This window comes from Eptatretus burgeri, chromosome 2 (genome assembly GCF_056783735.1).
Source record: "Eptatretus burgeri isolate ZD-2024b chromosome 2, Ebu_testis_v1, whole genome shotgun sequence".
NCBI lineage: Eukaryota > Metazoa > Chordata > Myxini > Myxiniformes > Myxinidae > Eptatretus > Eptatretus burgeri.
Genome location: NC_140962.1, coordinates 158,834,469 through 158,857,624, shown reverse-complemented (window position 1 = coordinate 158,857,624; position 23,156 = coordinate 158,834,469). Strand labels below are relative to the sequence as shown.

The window sequence follows — 23,156 nt, the reverse complement described above, 5'->3', positions numbered from 1 at the left end:
CAAAATTATGTTATGGTTTATGTAGAGGGACTGGATTATAATCCCATAATTATGTCATGGTTTATGTGGAGGGACTGGGTTGTTTTCCCATAATTATGTAATTGTTTATAGAGACGGATTGCGTTGTAATCCCATAATTATGTTATGGTTTTTGTGGAGGGTCTGGGTTATAATCCCATAATTATTTCATGGTTTATGTGGAGGGACTGGGTTGTGATCCCATAATTATGGAGTTGTTTCTGGAGAAGGACTGGGTTATAATCCCAAAATTATGTCATGGTTTATGTGGAGGTACTGGGTTGTAATCCCATAATTATATAATTGTTTCTGGAGAGGGACTGGGTTATGATCCCATTATTATATAATTGTTGATTGAGAGGGACTGGGTTGTGATCCCATTATTATATAGTTGTTTGTGGAGAGGGACTGGGTTATAATCCCATAATTATATAATTGTTTATGGAGAGTGAGTGGGTTATAATCCCATAATTATAGAATAGTTTTCGGAGAGGGACTGGGTTATAATCCCATAATTATGTCATGGTTTATGTGGAGGGACTGGGTTGTAATCCCATAATTATAGAATTGTTTTTGGAGAGGAACTGGGTGATAATCCCATAATTATGTAATGCTTTATGGAGAGGGACTGGGTTATAATCCCATAATTTTATAATTGTTTTGAGAGAGGGACTGGTTTATAATCCCATAATTACGTCATTGTTTTTGAGACGGACTGGGTTATAATCCCAAAATTATGTAATGGTTTATGTAGAGGGACTGGATTATAATCCCATAATTATGTCATGGTTTATGTGGAGGGACGGGGTTGTTATCCCATAATTATGTAATTGTTTATAGAGACGGACTGCGTTGTAATCCAATAATTATGTTATGGTTTTTGTGGAGGGTCTGGGTTATAATCCCATAATTATGTCATGGTTTATGTGGAGGGACTGGGTTGTGATCCCATAATTATGGAGTTGTTTCTGGAGAGGGACTGGGTTATGATCCCAAAATTATGTCATGGTTTATGTGGAGGTACTGGATTGTAATCCCATAGTTATATAATTGTTTCTGGAGAGGGACTGGGTTATGATCCCATTATTATATAATTGTTGATGGAGAGGGACTGGGTTGTGATCCCATAATTATATAGTTGTTTGTTAAGAGGGACTGGGTTATAATCCCATAATTATATAATTGTTTATGGAGAGTGACTGGGTTATAATCCCATAATTATGGAATAGTTTTCGAAGAGGGACTGGGTTATAATCCCATAATTATGTCATGGTTTTTGTGGAGGGACTGGGTTGTAATCCCATAATTATAGAATTGTTTTTCGAGAGGAACTGGGTGATAATCCCATAATTATGTCATGGTTTATGTGGAGGGACTGGGTTATAATTCCATAATTATGTCATGGTTTTTAGGATGGACTGGGTTGTCAACCCATCATTACATAATTGTTTATCAGGGGGATTGGGTTATAATCCCATAATTATGTCATGGTTTATGTGGAGGGACTGGGTTATAATCTCATAATTATGTAATGGCTTATGGAGAGGGACTGGGTTATCATCCCATAATTATATAATTGTTAATGGAGAGGGACTGGGTGATAATCCCATAATTATGTCATGGTTTTTGTGGAGGGACTGGGTTATAATTCCATTATTATAAAAGTGTTTATGGAGACGGACTGGGTGCTAATCCCATAATTATAAAAGTGTTTATGGAGACGGACTGGGTTATAATCCCAAAATTATAAGTGTTTATGGAGACGGACTGGGTTATAATCCCATAATTATAAAAGTGTTTATGGATACGGATTTGGTGATAATCCCATAATTATATAATTGTTTCTGGAGAGGGACTTGGTAAGAATCCCATAATTATATAATTGTTTATGTGGAGGGACTGTGTTGTCATACCATAATTTTATAATTGTTGATAGAGAGGGACTGGGTAACATCCCATAATTATATAATTTTTTATGGAGAGGGACTGGGTTATAATCCCATAATTATAGAATTGTTTATGCAGAGGGACTGGGTTATAAACCCAGAATTATATAATTGTTCATATAGAGGGATGAGGTTATAATCCCATAATTATAGAATTGTTTATGGAGAGGGACTGGGTTGTTATCCCATAATTATGGAGTTGTTTATGGAGAGGGACTAGGTTATAATCCCATAATTATGTCATGGTTTATGTGGAGGGACTGGGTTATAATTCCATAATTATGTCATGGTTTTTAGGATGGACTGGGTTGTCAACCCATCATTACATAATTGTTTATGGAGAGGGACTGGGTTATAATCGCATAATTATACAATTGTTTCTGGAGAAGGACTGGGTTATAATCCCATAATTATAGAATTGTTTTGGCAGAGGGACTGGGTTATAATCCCATAATTATGTCATTGTTCATGTGGTGGGACTCGGTTTAAAGCACATTATTATATAATTATTAATATGGATTAACTGGGTTATAATCACATAATTATACCATTGTTTTAGGAGAGAGTGGGTTATAATCCCATCATTGTGTTGCTGTTTATGTGGAGGTCTTGGTAATAATCCCATAATGATATAATTTTTCAGAGGAGGGACTGGGTTATAATCCCTTTATTATGTTATGTTTTATGTGGAGGGACTGGGTTATCATCCCATAATTATGTGATTGTTTATGTGGAGGGAATGGGTGATAATCCCATAATTATATAATTGTTCATGGAGAGGGACTGGGTTATAATCCCATAATTATGTCATGGTTTATGTGGAGGGACTGGCTTATAATACCATAATTATGTAAAGGCTTATGGAGAGGGATTGGGTTATAATCCCATAATTATGGAATGGTTTATGGAGAGGGATTGGGTTATAAACCCAAAATTATGTAATGGTGTATGTGGAGGGACTGGATTATAACCAAATATTATGTAATTGTTTATAGAGAGGGATGGGGTTATAATCCCATAATTCTGTAATGGTTTATTGAGAGGTATTGGGTTGTAATCCCATAATTATGTCATGGTTTTTGTGGAGGGACTGGGTTTCACCAATAATTATATAATTGTTTATGGAGAGGGACTGGGTTATAATCCCATAGTTATGTAATGGTTTATGGAGAGGGAGTGGGTTATCATCCCTCAATTATACATTGGTTTATGTGGAGGGACTTGGTTATAATCCCATAATTATATAATTGTTCATGGAGGGGAACTGGGTTATAATCCCATAATTATATAATGGTTTATGTGGAGGGACTGGGTTATAGTCCCATAATTATGTGATGGTTTATGTGGAGACACTGGGTGATAACCAATAATTATATAAATGTTCATGGAGAGGGACTGGGTTATAATCCCATAATTATGTAATGGTTTATGTGGAGGGACTGGGTTATAATACCATAATTATGTCATGGTTTATGTGGAGGGACTGGGTGATAACCAATAATGATAAAATTGTTTATGGAGAGGGACGAGGTTATAATCACATAATTATATAATTATTTATGTGGAAGGACTGGGTTGTCATCTCATAATTATATAATTGTTTATGGAGAGGGACAAGGTTATAATCGCATAATTATGTAATGGTTTAAGTGGAGGGACTGGGTTATAATCCCATTATTATATAATTGTTTCTGGAGAGGGACTGGGTTGTAATCCCATAATTATAAAATTGTTTATGGAGAGGAACTGGGTTGTGATCCCAGAATTATATAATTGTTTCGGGAGTGGGCCTAGGCTATAATCCCAAAATCATGTCCTTGTTTATGTGGAGGGACTGCGTTATAATCACATAGTTATATAATTATTCATATGGAGGAACTGGGTTATAATAACATAATTATATAATTCTTCATGTGGAGGGGCTGGGTTATAATCACATAATTATATCATTGTTTCAGGAGAGACTGGGTTTTAATCCCATCATTGTGTTGCTGTTTATGTGGAGGTCTTGGTAATAATCCCATAATGATATAATTGTTCAGCGGAGGTACTGGGTTATAATCCCTTTATTATGTAATGTTTTATGTGGAGGATCTGGGTTATCATCCCATAATTATATCATTGTTTATGTGGAGGGACTGGGCTATAATCCCTTTATTATGTAATGTTTTATGTGGATTGATTGAGTTATCATCCCATAATTTTATCATTGTTTATGTGGAGGGACTGGGTTGTCATCCCATAATGAAATAATTGTGTGTCGAGGAACTGGGTTATCATCCCATAATTATATAATTGTTTATGGAGAACGACTGGGTTATACTCCCATTATTATATAATTGTTTATTGGGAAGGCCAGGGTTATAATCCCACAATTATAGAATTGTTTATGGAGAGGGACTGAGACATAATCCCAGAATTGTATAATTGTTTGTGGAGAAGGACTGGGTTATTTTCCCACAATTACAGAATTGTTTATGGAGAGATGGGTTATAATCCCATAATTATATCATTGTTCATGGAGAGTGAATGTGTTATAATCCCATAATTATGTTTTGGTTTATGTGGAGGAACTGGGTTATAATCCCATAATTATGTCATGTTTTATGTGGAGGGACTGGGTTATAATCCCATAATTATGTCATGGTTTATGTGGAGGGAATGGGGTATAATCCCATAATTCGGGAATGGTTTTTGTGGAGGGACTGGTTTATAATCCCATAATTATATAATTGTTTATGGAGAGGAACTGGGTTATAATCCCATAATTATATAATTGTTTACGGAGAGGGCCTGGGTGAGAATCCCAGAATTATATCATTGTTTCTGGAGACGGACTGGGTTATAATCCCATAACTATATAATTGTTTATGGAGAGGAACTGGGTTATAATCCCATAATTTTTTTATTGTTTATGGAGAGGGCCTGGGTGAGAATCCCAGAATTATATCATTGTTTCTGGAGAGGGACTGGGTTATAATCCCATAACTATATAATTGTTTATGTGGAGGGACTGGTTTGTCATCCCATAATTATATAATTGTTTTGAGAGAGGGACTGGGTTATAATCCCATAATTATGTAATTCTTTATAGATGGACTGGTTTATAATCCCATAATTATGTAATTGTTCACAGACGGACTGGGTTATAATCCCATAATTATGTCATGGTGTATGTGAAGGTCCTGGGTTACAATCACATAATTTTGTAATTATTTATATGAAGGGACTGGGTTATAATCCCATAATTATGTCATGGTTTATGTGAAGGTCCTGGGTTACAATCACATAATTTTGTAATTATTTATATGAAGGGACTGGGTTATATTCACATAATTATATCATTGTTTTAGGAGGTGCTGGGTTATCATCGCATAATTGTGTTGCTGTTTATATGGAGGGACTTGGTTATAATCCCATCATTCTGTCATGGTTTATGGAGAGGGACTTGGTTTTCAACCCATAATTATTAAATGGTAAATGTGAAGGGACTGGGATATAATCCCATAATTATGTAATGGTTTCTGAAGAGGATCTGAGTTATAATGCCACAATTATATAATTGTTCCTGGAGAGGGACTGGGTTATAATCCCATAATTATGTCATGGTTTTTGTCGAGGGACTGGGTTATCATCCCAGAATTATAAAATTGTTTATGGAGAGGGACTGGGTGATTATCCCATAATTATATAATTTTTTTCTGGAGAGGGGCTGCGTTATAATCCTATAATTATAGAATTATCAGAGGGACTGGGTTATAATCCCATAATTATGTAATTGTTTCTGTGGAGGGACTGATTTGTTATCCCATAATTATATAATTGTTAATAGAGAGGGACTGGGTTATAATCCCATTATTTATCTTTGTTGAGAGAGAGGGACTCGGTTATAATCCCATAATTATATAATTGTTTCTGGAGAGGTACTGGGTTATAATCCCATTATTTTGTAATGCTTTATAGAGAGGGACTGGGTTATAATCCCATAATTATATAATTGTTTTGAGAGAGGGACTGGGTTATAATCCCATAATTATGTTATTGTTTTTGAGACGGACTGGGTTATAATCCCAAAATTATGTCATTGTTTATGTCGAGGGACTGGGTTGTAATCCCATAATTATGTCATGGTTTATGTGGAGGGACTGGATTATAATCCCATAATTATGTCATGATTTATGTGGAGGAACTGGGTTGTAATCCCATAATTATAGATTTTTTTATGGAGAGGGACTGGGTTATAATCCCATAATTATAGAGTTGTTTAGGGAGAGGGACTGGGTTATAATTCCATAATTACGGAATTGTTTATGGAGAGGAACTGGGTTATAATCCCATAATTATGTCATGCTTTATGTGGAGGGACTGGGTTGTAATCACATAATTATAGAATTGTTTATAGAGAGGAATTGGTTATAATCCCATCATTATGTTATGGTTTTTAGGACGGACTGGGTTGTCAAACCATCATTATATAATTGTTTATCGGAGGGATTGGGTTATTATCCCATAATTATGTCATGGTTTATGTCGAGGGACTGGGTTGTAATCCCATAATTATGGAATTGTTTATGGAGAGGAACTGGGTTATAATCCCATAATTATGTCATGGTTTTTAGGATGGACTGGGTTGTCAACCCATCAATATATCATTGTTTATCGGAGGGATTGGGTTATAATCCCAAAATTATGTCATGGTTTTTGTGGAGGGATGCGTTGTTTTCGCATAATTATGTTATGGTTTATGTGGAGGGTCTGGGTTGTTATCCCATAAGTATGGAGTTGTTTATGGAGAGGGACTGGGTTATAATCCCATCATGATGTCATGGTTTATGTGGAGGTACTGGGTTGTAATCCCATAATTATATAATTGTTTATGGAGAAGGACTGGGTTGTGATCGCATAATAATATAATTGTTTGTGGAGAGGGACTGGGTTATAATCCCATAATTATGTAATTGTTTCTGGAGAGGGACTGGGTTATAATCCTATAATTATATCATTGTTAACGGGGAGGTACTGGGTTATAATCCCAGAATTATGTAATTATTTATGCAGAGGGACTGGGTGATAATCCCATCATGAAATAATTGTGTATGTCGAGGGACTGGTGTCAGGTCAGGCCAGATTAAATCTCTGACTTGCTGCAGGTATCATGTAAACCTGTACTCACCTGTTCCATGGTCCGGTTGTCGGCCGCTAAACCGTCTCCCCCACCAGGTTTCCTTGTGAGGAAGGTGTTTGGATATGGACCCCCAACAGGATTAAAAAGAAAACCTGTCAAAGGGCGGAGGAGCTCCTTGTGAGCCAACGGACATCCACATCTAGTGCCCAACTGTGTCTGTGGACGTCCTCCTGCAGTTGGGTTACTTCTTCAAGGAGGTTGGTGGCAGGATTTGTCTTCCTGCACCGTAAAACCCTTCATTCTGCAAAACACAAAAACGCAAATAAATCTGAAAACCCACTCAGTGGGAGTACCTCCTGTGCAGCTTCCCTCCGCAGGGCAGCTCAGAGAATGACAGGATTGGGGCAAAACCTTCGGGACCCCCTATCTTTGATGATACGAGTGAAACCACGAGGTAACATTCCCGGGTCATATTGCGGGAGAGTGTGTCGGAGTGGTGCTGAGGTGTCGTCCACCAGACGGCGGTCTCCTTGGGTTAACCTGAGGCGGTCCCTTCGAGTGGGTGCCTGGAATGTCCTATCCCTAAGAGAGGATGATCACCTGTCTCTGTTGTCATCTGAGCTCAAGCATTTGGACATCGGTATTGTAGCTCTCTCTGAGGTTCGGAGACCGGATTGCGGCGAGATCATGGTGGGTGGTTACACCTACTATTGGTCTGGTCACCCTGATCGTTACCATGCCCAAGGATTTGCTGTGACTGTGTCCAATAAGCTGACTCCAATGATAATTGAGGTAACACCAGTCAGCGAGCGTATTATGAGACTGTTTTCATCACTCCGTGGGTGTCATTTCCCTGGTCTCTGTTTATGCTCCGACTGAGGCGAGTGATCTCACCGTGAAGGACACATTCTACGCCACGCTCGAGTCTGTGGTAGATCAGTGCCCCAGACGAGATGCACTTCTCATCTTGGCGGATTTCAATGCATCGACTGGAACTGATAGGGATGGTTATGAGATGTGTGTTGGTCCCCATGGGTCAGGAACTGTGAACCTGAATTGCACTAAGTTCCTTGGCTTTGCAAGAAGTCATGGACTGAGGGTGGCCGGTTCATAGTTTCAGCGCCCACAAGCTCATCACTGGACTTGGTATTCCAACGCTGGCGGTGTGGCAAAGGAGATTGTCCATGTCCTCATTGATGGTCGCTGGAGGATGATCCAGAACTGCAGGGTCGACCGGAGTGCTCAGTTCCTCAATACTGACCACCTGCTTGTTGTAGCAACTCTTAAGTTGCACCTTAAAACCAGGAGAATGGTTCCATCCCAGCCTTGGCTGGATGTTTGCACCTGAAGGATGAGAGGGTAGCTGAGGAGTTTCCGAACAAGCTGAGTGGAGATTTGAGGAGTCTGGGTGCTTTGGGAGGCCCTGAAGAGTTGTGGAGTGCCTTCAAGACCACCATCCTTGATGTTGCCTGTGGATGTCCTGGAATTCACCGCAGGGCAAAGAAGAATTTTCTCTCAAGGGACACTGGATACCATTGACCAGAGTCGCAGGGCCAGGCTGAATGGCAGAGCTGAGCTGTTCAGGGAGCTGAGGCATAAAACTGTACGTGCACTGAGGGTGGACAAGGAGGCCTATGTGCAGGGATCTGTGAGGGGGAAGAGCATCACCTGTGGTCAAGTGATTCTCGTCCTTACAGGGGAATTCTCGCATTGCGTTCATCCAAGCCCATCCCTCCGTGTACTGCATTGAGAGCAGAGGGTGGTCGGCTCTTTACAGAGGAGGCCGAAGTGAAGGGCCCCTGGGCCGGTTACTTTGAGCGCTTGCACCAGGCTGATCCACCAGCTGTCGAGTTGGATGTCAGGGGTGTTTCAATCCCTGTTGCTGACCCTCCAATAAACTTTGGTCCACCTTCGTTTGTGGAAACACAGGCTGCGGTGAACCAGTTGAAATGGGGTAAATCTCCAGGGATCTGTGGCATCCATGCTGAACTTCTCGAGGCTGGTGGAAATGCTGCACTCGTGTCGTTGCATGTAGATATGTGCTCTGCCTGGAACACAGGCATCATCCCAACTGACTGGAAGAGGGGCCTTGTTGTTCCTCTCTGGAAAGGGAAGAGTGATCGCCAAGACTGCAACAACTACCGAGGGGTGACGCTGCTCTCAGTGCCGGGCAAGGTCTTTGCTCGGATAATTCTTGATAATGTTCGCCACCATCTGCTTGAGCACTCGTGTCAAGAGCAGGCAGACTTTACACCAAAGAGGTCAACGATTGACCAGAACCTTGCCAGAACCTTGCCAGAACCTTGCCAGAACCTTGCCAGAACAGGACCAGAGGACCAGAACGGTCCTCACTGAACGCAGACGAGAGTTTCGGCAGGGGCTGCTTGCAGCTTATGTTGATCTCTGTAAAGCGTTTGATTCAGTGAATCGAGATGCCCTCCGGAGGATTCTTGGTCTTCGTGGGGTGCCACTAAAACTGATCGATCTGATGTCTGAACTCTACTCTGGAACTGAGAGTGCTGTGAGATGTGGTGGTACCATCTCTGACTTATTTCCAGTTGTTAATGGAGTTCCTCAGAGGCATGTACTGGCCCCCACACTTTTCAGTACTTGTATGGACTGGATTCTCGGGAGGATGTCGGAGAGATCAAGCTGCGGTGCATCATTTAAGAATCTCAAGATCTCGGACCTTGATTTTGCAGATGATCAGTCATCTTTGCGGAGACTTTAGATATCCTTTTGGAGGCCCTCGAGGTGCTGAATGAGGAGTCGGAGCCGCTGAGATTTCCGGTTTCCTGGGTCAAAAACTAAGATCCAGGCTTTCAATGACATCTTGGATGCTGCTGTCCTGTCTGTGCCTGTTTGTGGTGAGGATGTTGAGGTCGTGGAGAGATTCACTTACCTTGGCAGTGATATTCATGTCTCTGCTGGCTGTGAGCCTGAGGTCAATAGGCGGCTGGGTCAGGCCTGGGGGGGCATGGATTCACTGGATCACGGGGTGTGGCGCTGCTGGTACCTGTGCGGGAGGACGAAAGTTCGAGTCTTCAGGTCCTTGGTGCTTCCAGTCTTGCTCTATGGATGTGAGACTTGGACTGTGACGAAGGATCTGAGACGGAGACTTAATTCCTTTGGTGCCGGGTCTCTTTGGAGAATCCTTGGCTCTCGCTGATTGGACTTTGTGTCCAACGAGTGGTTGCTGAGAGAGACTCAAATGAGATTTGTTACCTGCATAGTTCTTGAGCGTCAGCTGCGGCTGTATGGACATGTGGCTTGTTTTCCTGACGCTAAACCTGCTCACCAGATTCTCTCAGTGAGGGAGTCCCCTGATTGGAGGAGGCCAATGGGCCGACCACGTTTCTCGTAGTTGCAGCAGGTTGGCCATCATCTCAAGGAGATGGGGATGGGCCAGGCATCTGCCTGGGGGATGGCCCAATGGAGGCTCCTGGAGTACCGGCGGAAAGTAGACGAAGCGACGCGCTGCTCTGGCTCATGCTCCCATACCTGACCTGAGGGACTGGGTTATAATCCCATAATTATATAATTGCTTTTGGAGAGGGACTAGGTTATAATTCCATAATTATATCATTATTTCTGTTGAGGGACTGGATTTGAATTCCATAATTGTATCATTGTTTATGGACAGGGACTGTGCATGTTGGGATTTGTACCTTTTTCTTGAAAGCTTTGTTTCTTCCCAACACACTTCACTCGCCTGCGGTTAATAAACTATATTCCTGCTTGGGACATTGTGTGTGAGATCAGGAAGGTTTAGCCTTGAGTGATTCAAGGGAGCATTGTGTAGCAGAATCTGGGAGGAAAACCTCTGATCTTGTTTATCTGTTTGATATATATCATCTGGATATAAGCAGTTGGTTATCCGGATGGCTCCTGGGATGAAAGAAGGAATTTTGCATTGTTATTTGCTGGAGATAAAATCGCGAATATATGAAGGAGTGATTCAACCATTCGAGTGGAGCACTCTCCGGGTCCCTCAGGTAAGAGTTGTGGTGCCTGGGTTGTGGTGCCTGGGTTGTGCTTTCCGTGCGCAAGTATTGTTCTATAATAAACAGTTTTCTATCAAGTATGTCGACGTCTTCATGCCTTCGTTAAGGGTGATCGACGTCGCGACATGTGTAATCTCTTAATTATATAATTGTTTATGGAGAGGGACTGGATTATAATCCCATAATTATATAATTGTTTATGTGGAGGGATTGGATTATAATCACATCATTATATAATTGTTTATGTGGAGGGACTGGGTTATAATCCCATCATTATCTGGTGTTGATATGATTTATAAACATAACTATTCAAATGGTGAAAGTATTCCCAAGGTTCTCCATGTTGTTAACAGAATGATAACACTGAACAACAAAAATTTTTTACTGGAGATGTGTAAAGTGATTTAGACTAATTTGGGTACGCTGATTTCAAAAATCATAACCGTTTTGCTGTATCACGTCAGGATTTTCAGTAACAGAAATATTCCCATTGCCTCGAAGTCAGGATTTCAATGAAATTTACAAAAATTCATTTATTCATTTATTTCATCATGAATGCTTCAAAATTATAGAAATTACAGAAAAACTCCACTAGAATGTAATTAAAAATGCTTTAGGCATTTGGCTTTGCGTTTGTGCTGCTCTGTGTCAGTTTCACGATGCAGGAACCAGCAGAAATCGCCCATCATGTTCGGGTTGTGCCGCCCTTGGTAACGCGTCTCCATGAGTGAAATCTCTTGGTGGAATCGCTCGCCGTGCTCGTCCGAGACTGCTCCCAAGTTGTCAGGGAAGAAGTTCAGGTGCTGGTGTAGGAAATGGATTTTCAGGGACATCCTGGAGCCAAGTTTCCTGAAGGACTCCAGCAGCTGCTGCACTATTTCTTCATAGTTGTCCGCGCGCTGCGTTCCCCAAGAAGTTGTCCGTCACAGCTTTGAAGCTCCTCCACGCTGCCAGCTCTTTGGGGTTTAGAGTTGTCGGAAAAGTTTCGTCCTTCATAATCTGTCGGATTTGCGGTCCAACAAAGACACCAGCCTTGATCTTGGCCTCTGACAAGGCGTTGCCAAACTTTTCCTTGAGGTATAAAAACCCACGCCCATTCAGATCCATTGCCCGTACAAAACTTTTCATCAAGCCGAGCTTTATGTGGAGTGGTGGAAGGAAAACCTTGGCTGGGTCGACAAGGGCGACATGCTTCACGTTGTGTCGACCAGGTACATGCTCTTTTCGCTCTTCCCAATCTTTCTTCGTCCAGTGATTCTTGTCGTCTCTGCTATCCCAGAGACAAAGGAAGCACATGTATTTCGTGTAGCCTGACTGCAGCCCTAACAACAGCGCCACCACTTTCAAGTCTCCGCAGATGTGCCAGTTGAAGTCATTGTACTTGATGGAATCAAGCAGCTGCCACATAGTCTCATAGGTCTCTGTCATGCCGAACGCGTGAGCCAGTGGGACTGATGGTTTCTCGTTGCCATTGTGGAGCAAAACAGCCTTCAAGCTGTTCTTCCCGAGTCGATGAAGAGGTGCCAGTCTGCAGGATCGTGATCACACCCAAGTTCTTTCAACAGACCGTTGATGTCACTGCAGAATGTCATCGTGTCTTCCATCTCAAAGAACTCAGCCATGTCTCTGTGACGTGCTCTGAACAAGGATATCTTGGTGTTAGGTTCAAGTAGATTCCACTGCTGCAGCCTTGATCCAAGCAGCTCTGCCTTCGCCTTTGACAGCGAGAGATCTCTTACAAGATCATTTAAGTCTCCCTGGTTCAGAAGGTGTGATTCTTGAGTGTCGGGTTCAAAAGGTTCATCATCACCATCCTCTTCACCACTGCTTACAGCTATGTTCTGATCAGCTGGAGGTGTTGGAACGGGGTTCTCGTCATCATGAGGCACAGGTTTACGAGCAGAGACGCAGTCAGCGTACTTGATGTGACCTTTATTCTTCTTGTTGAAGCCGGCGATGCTTGTGCAGCAGAAATAACAATCATCATGATGATTCTGCGGCTCACGCCATATCATGGGCACCTCAAATGGCATGCTCGCGCGCTTGCCCACCAACCACTGAGTCAAGGTTGTGTGACAGCTTGTGCAGCAGATGTGTGGTGCCCAGCTCTGTTATTGGTCCCCCACCTTACACCCGAAGTAGTGAAAGTAGGCGGCCTTCATTTTCACTGCTGTAGATATACTTCGCTGTTGATCTTTTTTGGTATACCGACCACAGACATAACAGAAGTTGTCAGGATGATTGGTACAGGAACGCCTACTCATCTTTATCTGAAAGTTAACAACAAGTTAATTAAGTTAACAAGTTAACTTAATTTAACTTAAAGAAAGTTAACAAGTTAACAACAATTGTACGAAATAGACATGTTAAAGACATATGTAAATTTCATTGAAATCCTGACTTCTAGGCAATGGGAATATTTCTGTTCCTGAAAATCCTGACGTGATACAGCAAAACGGTTATGATTTTTGAAATCAGCGTACCCAAATTAGTCTAAATCACTTTACACATCTCCAGTAAAAAAAAAATTTTGAAATTTGTTGTTCAGTGTAATCTCATGATTTTTCTCTTTCCCTCCTTTCCCATCAGTTTGAGTCAGAATCCCATCGGTGATGAGGGACTGGAGGGGTTGATGGAGGTTCTGAAATCACAAACAAAGTTCCGAACCCTCAGGTGAGTGAGAAGGGGATTTTGGGGGGAAATAAAAACATCGTGACGTCATAATCCCTGATCGTGTACCTGACGTTCTCCAGGTGAACCGTGACCTCCATTATGAACCTTTGGTTGAACTTTGTACTTCACTTATGTTCAGAGAGGGGATTGGAAGGGCCAGCTGGTTCTGTATTGGGGATCATTGGGGTGAATGAAGAGGGAATGAGGAACAATGATTGATACACCACTCGTGGAATGATAAACGGCTTTACATAAATCATTCTGAACATTCATCGTTTCATTCTCTTGTGGTGAAGGTTCGTAAATGAAAAAGGGAACGAAGAATGTTCTCTGAGATCACGTGATCGATATGTTTGTGGACCCTGGTAAATGGGGGTTAAAGTGAAGAGTGAAGTTGTAACGTGGAAGAAGAAGAAGAAAAATTCAAGGTGAACCTGAACTCTCAACGTGACGTTTGTGGATCAGTTTGGGTCCAAACCCGAATGATCCATTTACACCATTTAAACACCAATGTTGGACCCGTAGTGTCGAACTCAGGTGATCGTACCACGTGGTGCCGAAGATGGTCCTTCAGAGAGGGGGGGGTGGAGGGTGGGGGGTTGTTACAGGGTGTTATGGGAGTGGGGAAGGGGGGGTTGTTACGGGGTGTAATGGAAGCGGGGGGGTGGGGAGTTGTTATGGGGTGTAATAGGAGGATTTTTGGGGTATTGATCTTATTTTAACCAGAGTTGGTGTCAAAGCCACCCAATGCTCACCTGTTTATACATTTATCGTTTTTAAAAGACGAGTCTAATAATATTTTTTATAAAATATTGCAGTGAAGTCTGATCCAAATAATTTTAAAGCAATATATGTATTTGTATATTGTAATCAGTAAAAAATAGTGTGATAGACAAAAAATTAGAAAGGAAATAACTTGCACCAAAAACTTTAACATTTTCACGCTCACGCCGGGGGTATCGCTGGATATCTCTGTTCTTCGAACACGTGAACTAAAAACGACAAAACTTCGAATGAAGAGATCGTTTGGACCGTCATGTCTGTGTCACATCTTCATCGTTTTTTGACAACCTGGACCATCCACCTGTACACAGGTATTACCATGTACATGTAAAACAAACAAGGTGTGTCACCATGCTGCACAGGTAGAAAACACAGCGGACCTTGCGGTGCTACGTGTGGTTGCAGACTGAGTGCCTCAACAATAATAACCACAATATGTTTGATAAAGAAGAATCTGATGACGATGAAGGTCACGGATATAAATAAACATCATGATGGAGGGGATTCGGGTACAAACTGTGATTTCGTTTCCTCCACAAACACACACTGGGTTATACAAACCAAATAACACTAAACATTACTTACTATATATTATGGGTCATCAAAATCATGATGACAATCATAATAATTACAAATATAATAATCATAATAATAATGATTATCACAATAATACTTGTAGTGTCGGAATTTCTCCACATTTTGTAGCCATGGAATGAAAAACACCTGTTGTTGGCTTGGTGGTTATGGTGTTGGCTTGGTGGTTATGGTGGTGGCTTGGTGGTTAGGGTGATGGCTTGGTGATTATGGTGTTGGATTGGTGATTATGGTGTTGGCTTGGTGGTTAGGGTGTTGGCTTGGTGGTTATAGTGTTGGCTTGGTGGTTCTGGTGTTGGCTGGGTGGTTGTGGTGTTGGCTTGGTGGTTTGGGTGTTGGTTTGGTGGTTTTGGTGTTGGATTGGTGGTTAGGGTGTTGGCTTGGTGGTTATTGTGTTGGATTGGTGGTTAGGGTGGTGGTGATGTGGATTTTTTAACCCACCTTGTTGTGATCGTTGTCCTCCTGAAGGATTCTAACTGGCCGATTGTGGAATCCTATTTGACTTCAGACAGAGTTTAACGTTTGTCCGATTTGATTATAAAATCCTACAAAAACCCTATCGACACTGATAAAACTGATGTCCACACAAGTCCTTCCATGTGAAACAATTTATTTCCTAATTATACACCATACACTTCTCACCCTCGTACAATGAACTTAAAAATCCCCATTTGTTTGCAATATTATTTGGTTCTATTTCATTTATTCTTACTTTAGTTAACAGTTAGACCAACCTGATTCAATTCACTTCTACATTACATCAGAGAGTTTTATTCTAACTTGGTACTTGGTCAGTTCCAAGGAGTACAAGCCACTGAGAAACTATACTTCCTCACGTGCTTGCACTAAGAACAATGTGCCTTTCAAAGCATTTTATACTTCCATGAGAGAGAGGTTGGGATATTCACCCAGACTGTAGACGTGTCCTTTAGACGAAAAGCCACTTCGTACATTTTCTAAGCAAAGGTTCATTTATCAGCTCGGTCACTCTGCTCCAGAACAACACATTTCTTATCATTTAGGGCAAAAGTCTTTTTGCCAGAAATGACAGCCAAATCAACTTGCAGCATAAAAGTTACATTTCTGAAACTCCATTTGTTGCAATTTAAAATACATTAATATAAATTTTTCCCCCACACTCCCCCGTTTTTTTTTTTAAGGAAAATTTGAATAATTTTTCTGACACATGATTACCATGTCCCATTCCTGAAGGAGAAAAGATTTCCATTATTCAAGTTCAATCAACAACGGCAGCGAGTGCTCATATCAGAAAATGAGTGAGTTTCCATTTAATTTATGGCCTGTTCATCAGCATGTGTCACACATTGAAAACATACTACCCGAAGTCAGAAGATAAACAGGTCAGGGTGTGGATAGAGCGGCACCCCACGGGAAACACAATCGAAGCACTCCTTGAGCTGAGGAGAAGGTAGATGTGGGCGAGTACAAGCTTGGGCCGGACACTGGGTTGAAGGATCGCATTGTGGAACTCCAGGCCTGTCGTACATTGAAGTGACCACAGCAAGTTCACGATGTATTTGCAGAGCGGCAGTCGAGAGTGTGGCTGAGAACATTCCTCCATGCAGGCACCACACAACGCCGACGTGAAGACTTTGCTCAACCTTCTCCTCAGTGGGTTTTTTTCTTTCTTTTCCCACATTGGTCCATCTTATCTCCTCAGGAAGGGGAGGCATAATCATGTGTTGAATGCTCAATCACCCAAATCTGGGTTCTCCCATCGTCCAATCTTTGTGTGGAAGTTCTTTCCAAACTTCATTTAGATGAAATCGTACATTGCTTCAAAGACTGCTTTCAACACTCCGAAACAAACAAAGCATCAATTAAACACCAATCAATAAACGTCATGGGCACATGTAGTTCTACAAGACTAACAAAGATTCTTATGGAAGCATTTAACTTGCATTATATGTCATATCAATATTTTAATCCCTTTCCTTGTTATTTCCCAAAACAACATGCTAAAATATACAGAAATCCCAGTTGTACGTAGACTCAAAACATCCATCTCATTTGCTATTTCCATCGACATTTTAATTCTCTGACATTTCTCCATCTATCCACTTCTCTCTCACCAAAACAGCAAACATGCTGCCATTTTTCCAACTCACATACACAAACCATCTATCACTTCCTCTGACCTTCTCAATTACGAATCCATTTTCCTTTATCAAAACAAATAAATCATTTTAAACAGTTGTACAAAAATTGTCAAATCAATTGTCAAATCACTTGTCAAATATCATTTAAATTGCAGCTCAAACACTCTGTCGACACATGCAGCTTCACCCTCCACAATCTTTATCCAAGTCTTGGAAAAGCATCTTAAACTTCAGACTAATAAACATCCAAACACTCTTAAACAACTTTTTGGTCAAAACAATAAAATATTTCCTTTTAAAATCCATAAATGGAAAATTAAATCTTCAGCATCTATCGAATTAAATCATGAATTTACCTTGACTGAATCGTTCAAAGGGTTACACTGGGTTGTTTGCCATTGCCTTCCCAGCACAAGTTCAGGTAACCTCAACATTCGCAGACGAATAAAACAATATTTCAACGTCCATCCGAGGGAGTCATCTATTTGTGAATTGCCCCACGTGCTAAACATCATCAAATCATTCCAAATCACGTTTCTACATTTAAATCACATACAGTATATCCACATTCACAATTGTTATTTCACAATTTATTCAAAATCCCGATGATTGTAAAATAAAACTTCAACACTTTTTCCTAAATGGACTTCACTTTAAACAGATTCAGTGGAGAGCGTGCGCCACAAACACCAAGGAACAAGGAACAGGAAGTTCTCTCCACATCCGGTGGGAAGAAAAAGGAAAAAACTCTGACAGGCAAAACCCACAGTTTGCATTACTCTGTCATGGCTTCAACACATACACTAAACAGCATTGCATCTCATAGACTTGCGTGTGATCACGTGACAAATACCAATCACATTTCTATCTCATCCTCTTGAATCTGCATATGAATCGAATTTCACACCTAAAGCAAAGGCTCGAACAAAGACTCAGTGTAACGATAGGCCACCCCCCACAGATCGAGTGGAGGGGGGTCTCACACAGTGTAGTTTGCGACCTTCGCGTGGAAATACAACGCCAAGAATGTATAACATGCCATTTCAAACAGACCCACAGCTCAACTCAGCACGAGTTAAAATATAGTCAAAATCCCAACAGGACACGTTTCATTGCAGTGAATATTGGACTCGCACAAGTTTCATTTTTTACTCTCAGCAACACATGCATCTCAATGCAAATCACCAACCACGCTCCCAGCTGGTTAATCGTCTCCTGCACTCTACAAAACGTTTCATGCAAATCATTGCATTTACAAATCCGTAAAACCTCCACACAATATAATATAACAACCTCACTGCCAACAAACTTCCAGTGACTTCAATGAACAAAAAGTAACTCTTAAAACTCTTACAAACAGGTAACTTATAATATTTATCGATTTTAACCCTTTCTCGGCGTCTCAGCCGTGTCCTCAGCCTCTCTCTCACAGCCGGTCCGTATCAATGCAAACATGTGGCATGTCGCTTCATCATGCCTATTTAATTACGCATCTGGCTCCTTGACGAGCCTCTTCTTGTCATCTGACTCCTCTTCTTCTCCAGCACTTTTCTAAAACAACTACAGTACTTATTGTTTACTTTAAAACGGACTCCCTCCGCCGGATCCTCTTCTTTCTCTCAATAAAATTATCTGACAATGAACTTTTCTTTGTTCGAAATGCGTTACCTGCTGAGAGCGCTCTCCCTTACCTTCGCTCAAGCACTTGTCGTTCCTCCAGGCACTGCCTCTGGCAGATAAAGCACCTCCAATCACGAGCACCGCACCAACGTCGCTTCGAATCCGAGTCATGGCACCAACTGATGTGGATTTTTTAAACCCACCTTGTTGTGATCGTTGTCCTCCTGAAGGATTCTAACTGGCCGATTGTGGAATCCTATTTGACTTCAGGCAGAGTTTAACGTTTGTCCGATTTAATTATAAAATCCTCCAAAAAAACCCTATCGACACTGATAAAACTGATGTCCACACAAGTCCTTCCTTGTGAAACAATTTATTTCCTAATTATACACCATACACTTCTCACCCTTGTACAATGAACTTAAAAATCCCCATTTGTTTGCAATATTATTTGGTTCTATTTCATTTATTCTGACTTTAGTTAACAGTTAGAACAACCTGATTCAATTCACTTCTACATTACATCAGAGAGTTTTATTCTAACTTGGTACTTGGTCAGTTCCAAGGAGTACGAGCCACTGAGAAACTATACTTCCTCACGTGCTCGTACTTCAAACTTTTAGATTTCAAAGCATTTTATACTTCCATGAGAGAGAGAGAGAGGTTGGGGGATATTCACCCAGACTGTAGACGTGTCCTTTAGACAAAAAGCCACTTCGTACATTTTCTAAGCAAAGGTTCATTTATCAGCTCGGTCACTCTGCTCCAGAACAACACATTTCTTATCATTTAGGGCAAAAGTCTTTTGGCCAGAAATGACAGCCAAATCAACTTGCAGCATAAAAGTTACATTTCTGAAACTCCATTTGTTGCAATTTAAAATACATTAATATAAATTTTTCCCCCACAGTGGCTTGGTGGTTATTGTGTTGGATTGGTGGTTAGGGTGGTGGCATGGTGGTTATTGTGTTGGATTGGTGGTTAGGGTGGTGGCTTTTGATCCTCAGGTCCTGAGTACAAGCCCCCCTATCGTTGAATTAACACCAGGGGGGTTGACTCAGCCTGTCATCCTTCTGAGGTCGATGAAATGAGTTCCAGTGCAGCAACCAAATGACTCCACATGAACTGTAGGGGAATCAACGGATTTATTTATCTGGTATTGGTGTGGTGCAGGCATGATGGGCCGAATGGCCTCCTCGTGTGAAAAAATTTCCTTTTAATTCCTTGTAATAAAAAGGCTGAGGAGTGGAGGGGGGGATGAGGGGGGGTTAGGGGTGGCGGTGGTCGGGGGTAGGAGGGGGGATGAGGGGGGTTAGGGGTGGCGGTGGTAGGGGGTTGGAGGGGGGGTATTTTACATTGTTGTTTCCAATGTTTGATTGTTTTTGATATTTCACGAGTGTTTGATGTTATTATATTCGGTAATAATAGAGGATTGTTGAACCGTCCATATTGAACACACACGTGGTTAGTTATAAATAATTAAACTGGATCCCAACGGGAAAAAACGAAATGTAATTAATAATATTTATTAATATTTGTGATTGTGATGATAATAAATTCTCAGATATTTAAATATTGTTTCATTATTTTACTGAGTATCATCATTATGTCCATTTGGAAGAAATATCATCGTTTTGTATCATTATCAGTGGAATTATTTAATATAGGGGTGATTAAAAAAAGTCTCGAAAAACATAATTGTACCCTCATGGGAAGATTACGTCATAGTTTGGTTGTGTGTACCTCGAGAAAGTGACACCCGGTCATGTCGAGTTCACAGGGTCCCCTTCGTGTATTTATGATAATTTAAGGAATTTCCACCAATGTGTGAACGGAATTTATAAAATGGACCCTTGGGTCCCACACCAAGGGATGGGATGGGGAAAAGCTGGGGGTACAACCCCCCATGTAAAATATCCCTTCTTGTAGAATAGTTATTGTAACAGAAACACTGTTTGGACCGAGAACATGTGATGATCGATTGTGACGGAACCAAGGGGAGAAATTAAACACTGAGGGGTTGCTTGTCATCACTGATCAGCCAATCATGGCCTTGAAACACCGTCGTGGATCAAACAACAAAATCAACCACTGATTTAGATTCCTGGACAAACCTCTCTACGTGTGTGTCTCTGTCTGTCTGTCTCTCTCTCTCTCTCTCTCTCTCTCTCTCTCTCTCTCTCTCTCTCTCTCTCTCTCTCTCTCTCTCTCTCTCTCTCTCTCTCTCTCTCTCTCTCTCTCTCTGATTGAAAGTGAATTTATCCAGTTTTTCACCTCATTTGCTTCTTCAACAAACATTCAAACTTCACACAAACAAACCAAGTGAGCAGAACTTACCTCGCCACACCATTCCGTCCCCATTTCCCCCCAGTCCCACCCCTCGCCGTTCTGTCCCCATTTCCCCCCACCCCTCCCCGGTCCATCCCCATTCCCCCCTCCCCCGTTAATATAACTCGAACCTGTTCATTGAGATGTTTTATTTATTTATTTCTCTTTTATACAAACTTGTTCCCATGATCCAGGGGACGATGTCTCACGGAAAGGGGGTTTGTTCTATTATCGGTCACGTGACCTTCAACGTGTTCATTTTCAGGTTATTTCATGATCTCTTAACCTGTAACAAAGATCCTTCTCCGAGAACTCGTTTATCTAGAACTTTATACTGATGTTTCTTTGTTTCACTCCTTGGAGTTTTTATCTCTTCACAGGTTAGAGAAATGTAACCTGAGCACCAAGTCTGGGCCCATCCTGAGGGACCTGAAGAACATCAACAACTTGGAGGATCTTGAGTGAGTCCTGAACTATTATTGATGTTTTTGTTCTTCTTCTTGTTCTGTTTCCCTGAACACGGATTAGTGAATTCCCATCACAGGTTTATAAATAAACTCCATATTTAATTTCCTGTAAACTCCCTTTTCCTCGTGCTCTGTTCGCGCGTTTTTGGAGTAGTGCGGCCTGTCATTTACACCACTCTCTAATTTACCTTCACGAGTGTTTGTAATTACACGATTCGAGTGTGTGAGTGATGCTGTGATTAAATTTACACTCTGAACACCATGAACACGTGATCGTTATAAGAGATGATGTGGGATACATAGATTTCCTCCCTCCTCCTCGTTTTCCCGCCTTCCCGTCCCTCAGTTCCTGAAACCCTCCATGTTCGGTTCGTCCGTTTGGTCACGTGTTCACCATTTTGTGTGTGAATTGTTCCTCTGCAATAAGTGAACCCTTTGTGATCATCACTGGAAAGGGTCCGTGGTGTAGCGAGGTTGGTCGTGTGAACACAAGACAGAGGAAGGTCATCAGTGATTAAGTTAAAATGGATGTTTTCAGACGGGATGAAAGAGATGATCGTACAGCTGATATGAAGGTGAAGTGAAGCCGTTTACCGATAGTTATTGGTAGTTTTTGGAACTTCCGGAAGAGTTACAACTACCACAACATCAGAATGACCGGAGAGGATGCTGCTGCCCACACCGAGACTGCCGAGAAGGTTCCATGATGGAGGAAGGTGGATATTCTCCAAAACAAATGTTCAACTTTGATGAGACGGGTCTGTTTTGTTGGAGGACGTCACGTGGGAGGAACATTTCTCGTGAGGAGAAGATCACACCTGGGGGGGTTAAAGGAGAGAAATTAAAGGAGTTAAAGGAGAGATCGCTTCACGCTTATGATGGGAGGTGATGCTGAAGGTGATTGTACATTGAAACCGTTCATGGTTTACCATTCAGAAAATCCCAGGGATATGAAGGGATATGTTAAAAAATGTCTGCCTGTCCATCGGTATTCAAATACCAAGGGCTGGATAACAGGTATTCCGTGTGTAACAGGATTAAGTGGAGCTCGACCAAATCACGACAGGGACGGGAAATGGCGGGCCAGGAACTACTTGATTCCACTCTACATATCAATACACAAGGATGTAAATCCACCACAACAAATAAAATGTTTTGTGAATATTTTATCTCCGATCTTGTTACCGAGTTGAAGGAATATTGTGAGAAGGAGAATTTGAGTTTTATAATTCTCATCCTCCTCGATAATTCCCCAACTCATCCAACATCCATCCAGGACCAAACATGGAGATGTGTTTCTTCCACCCAACCACGACATCTCTAAATGAACCCATGGACCAGGGAGTGATTGATACATTCAAGGCGTGTTATCTCCCGATAACATTTATAAACCTGGTGAAATCAACTGATAATAATCAGATGATTGTAAAGGAATTCTGGAAGGTCTTTACCAGAAGGGATGTTCTTTGTAATGTTGA

The 23,156-nt window shown here is 41.4% G+C and overlaps 2 protein-coding genes across 31 annotated transcripts in view; one reads left to right on the top strand and one right to left on the bottom strand.

Moving 5' to 3' along the window:
• Positions 1-23,156, bottom strand: part of LOC147033690 (NACHT, LRR and PYD domains-containing protein 12-like) — a 1,146,930-nt gene that overhangs the window by 170,957 nt on the left and 952,817 nt on the right. The gene's annotated exons all lie outside the window — the stretch shown is intronic.
• Positions 1-23,156, top strand: part of LOC147033697 (NACHT, LRR and PYD domains-containing protein 12-like) — a 517,878-nt gene that overhangs the window by 348,558 nt on the left and 146,164 nt on the right. For all 9 annotated transcript variants that reach the window (XM_085871815.1, XM_085871814.1, XM_085871813.1 and 6 more), the window contains 2 exons: positions 13,683-13,766; positions 21,592-21,672. In XM_085871815.1, coding sequence (XP_085727941.1) covers positions 13,683-13,766; positions 21,592-21,672 — 165 coding nt within the window. The remainder of the gene's footprint in view (positions 1-13,682; positions 13,767-21,591; positions 21,673-23,156) is intronic.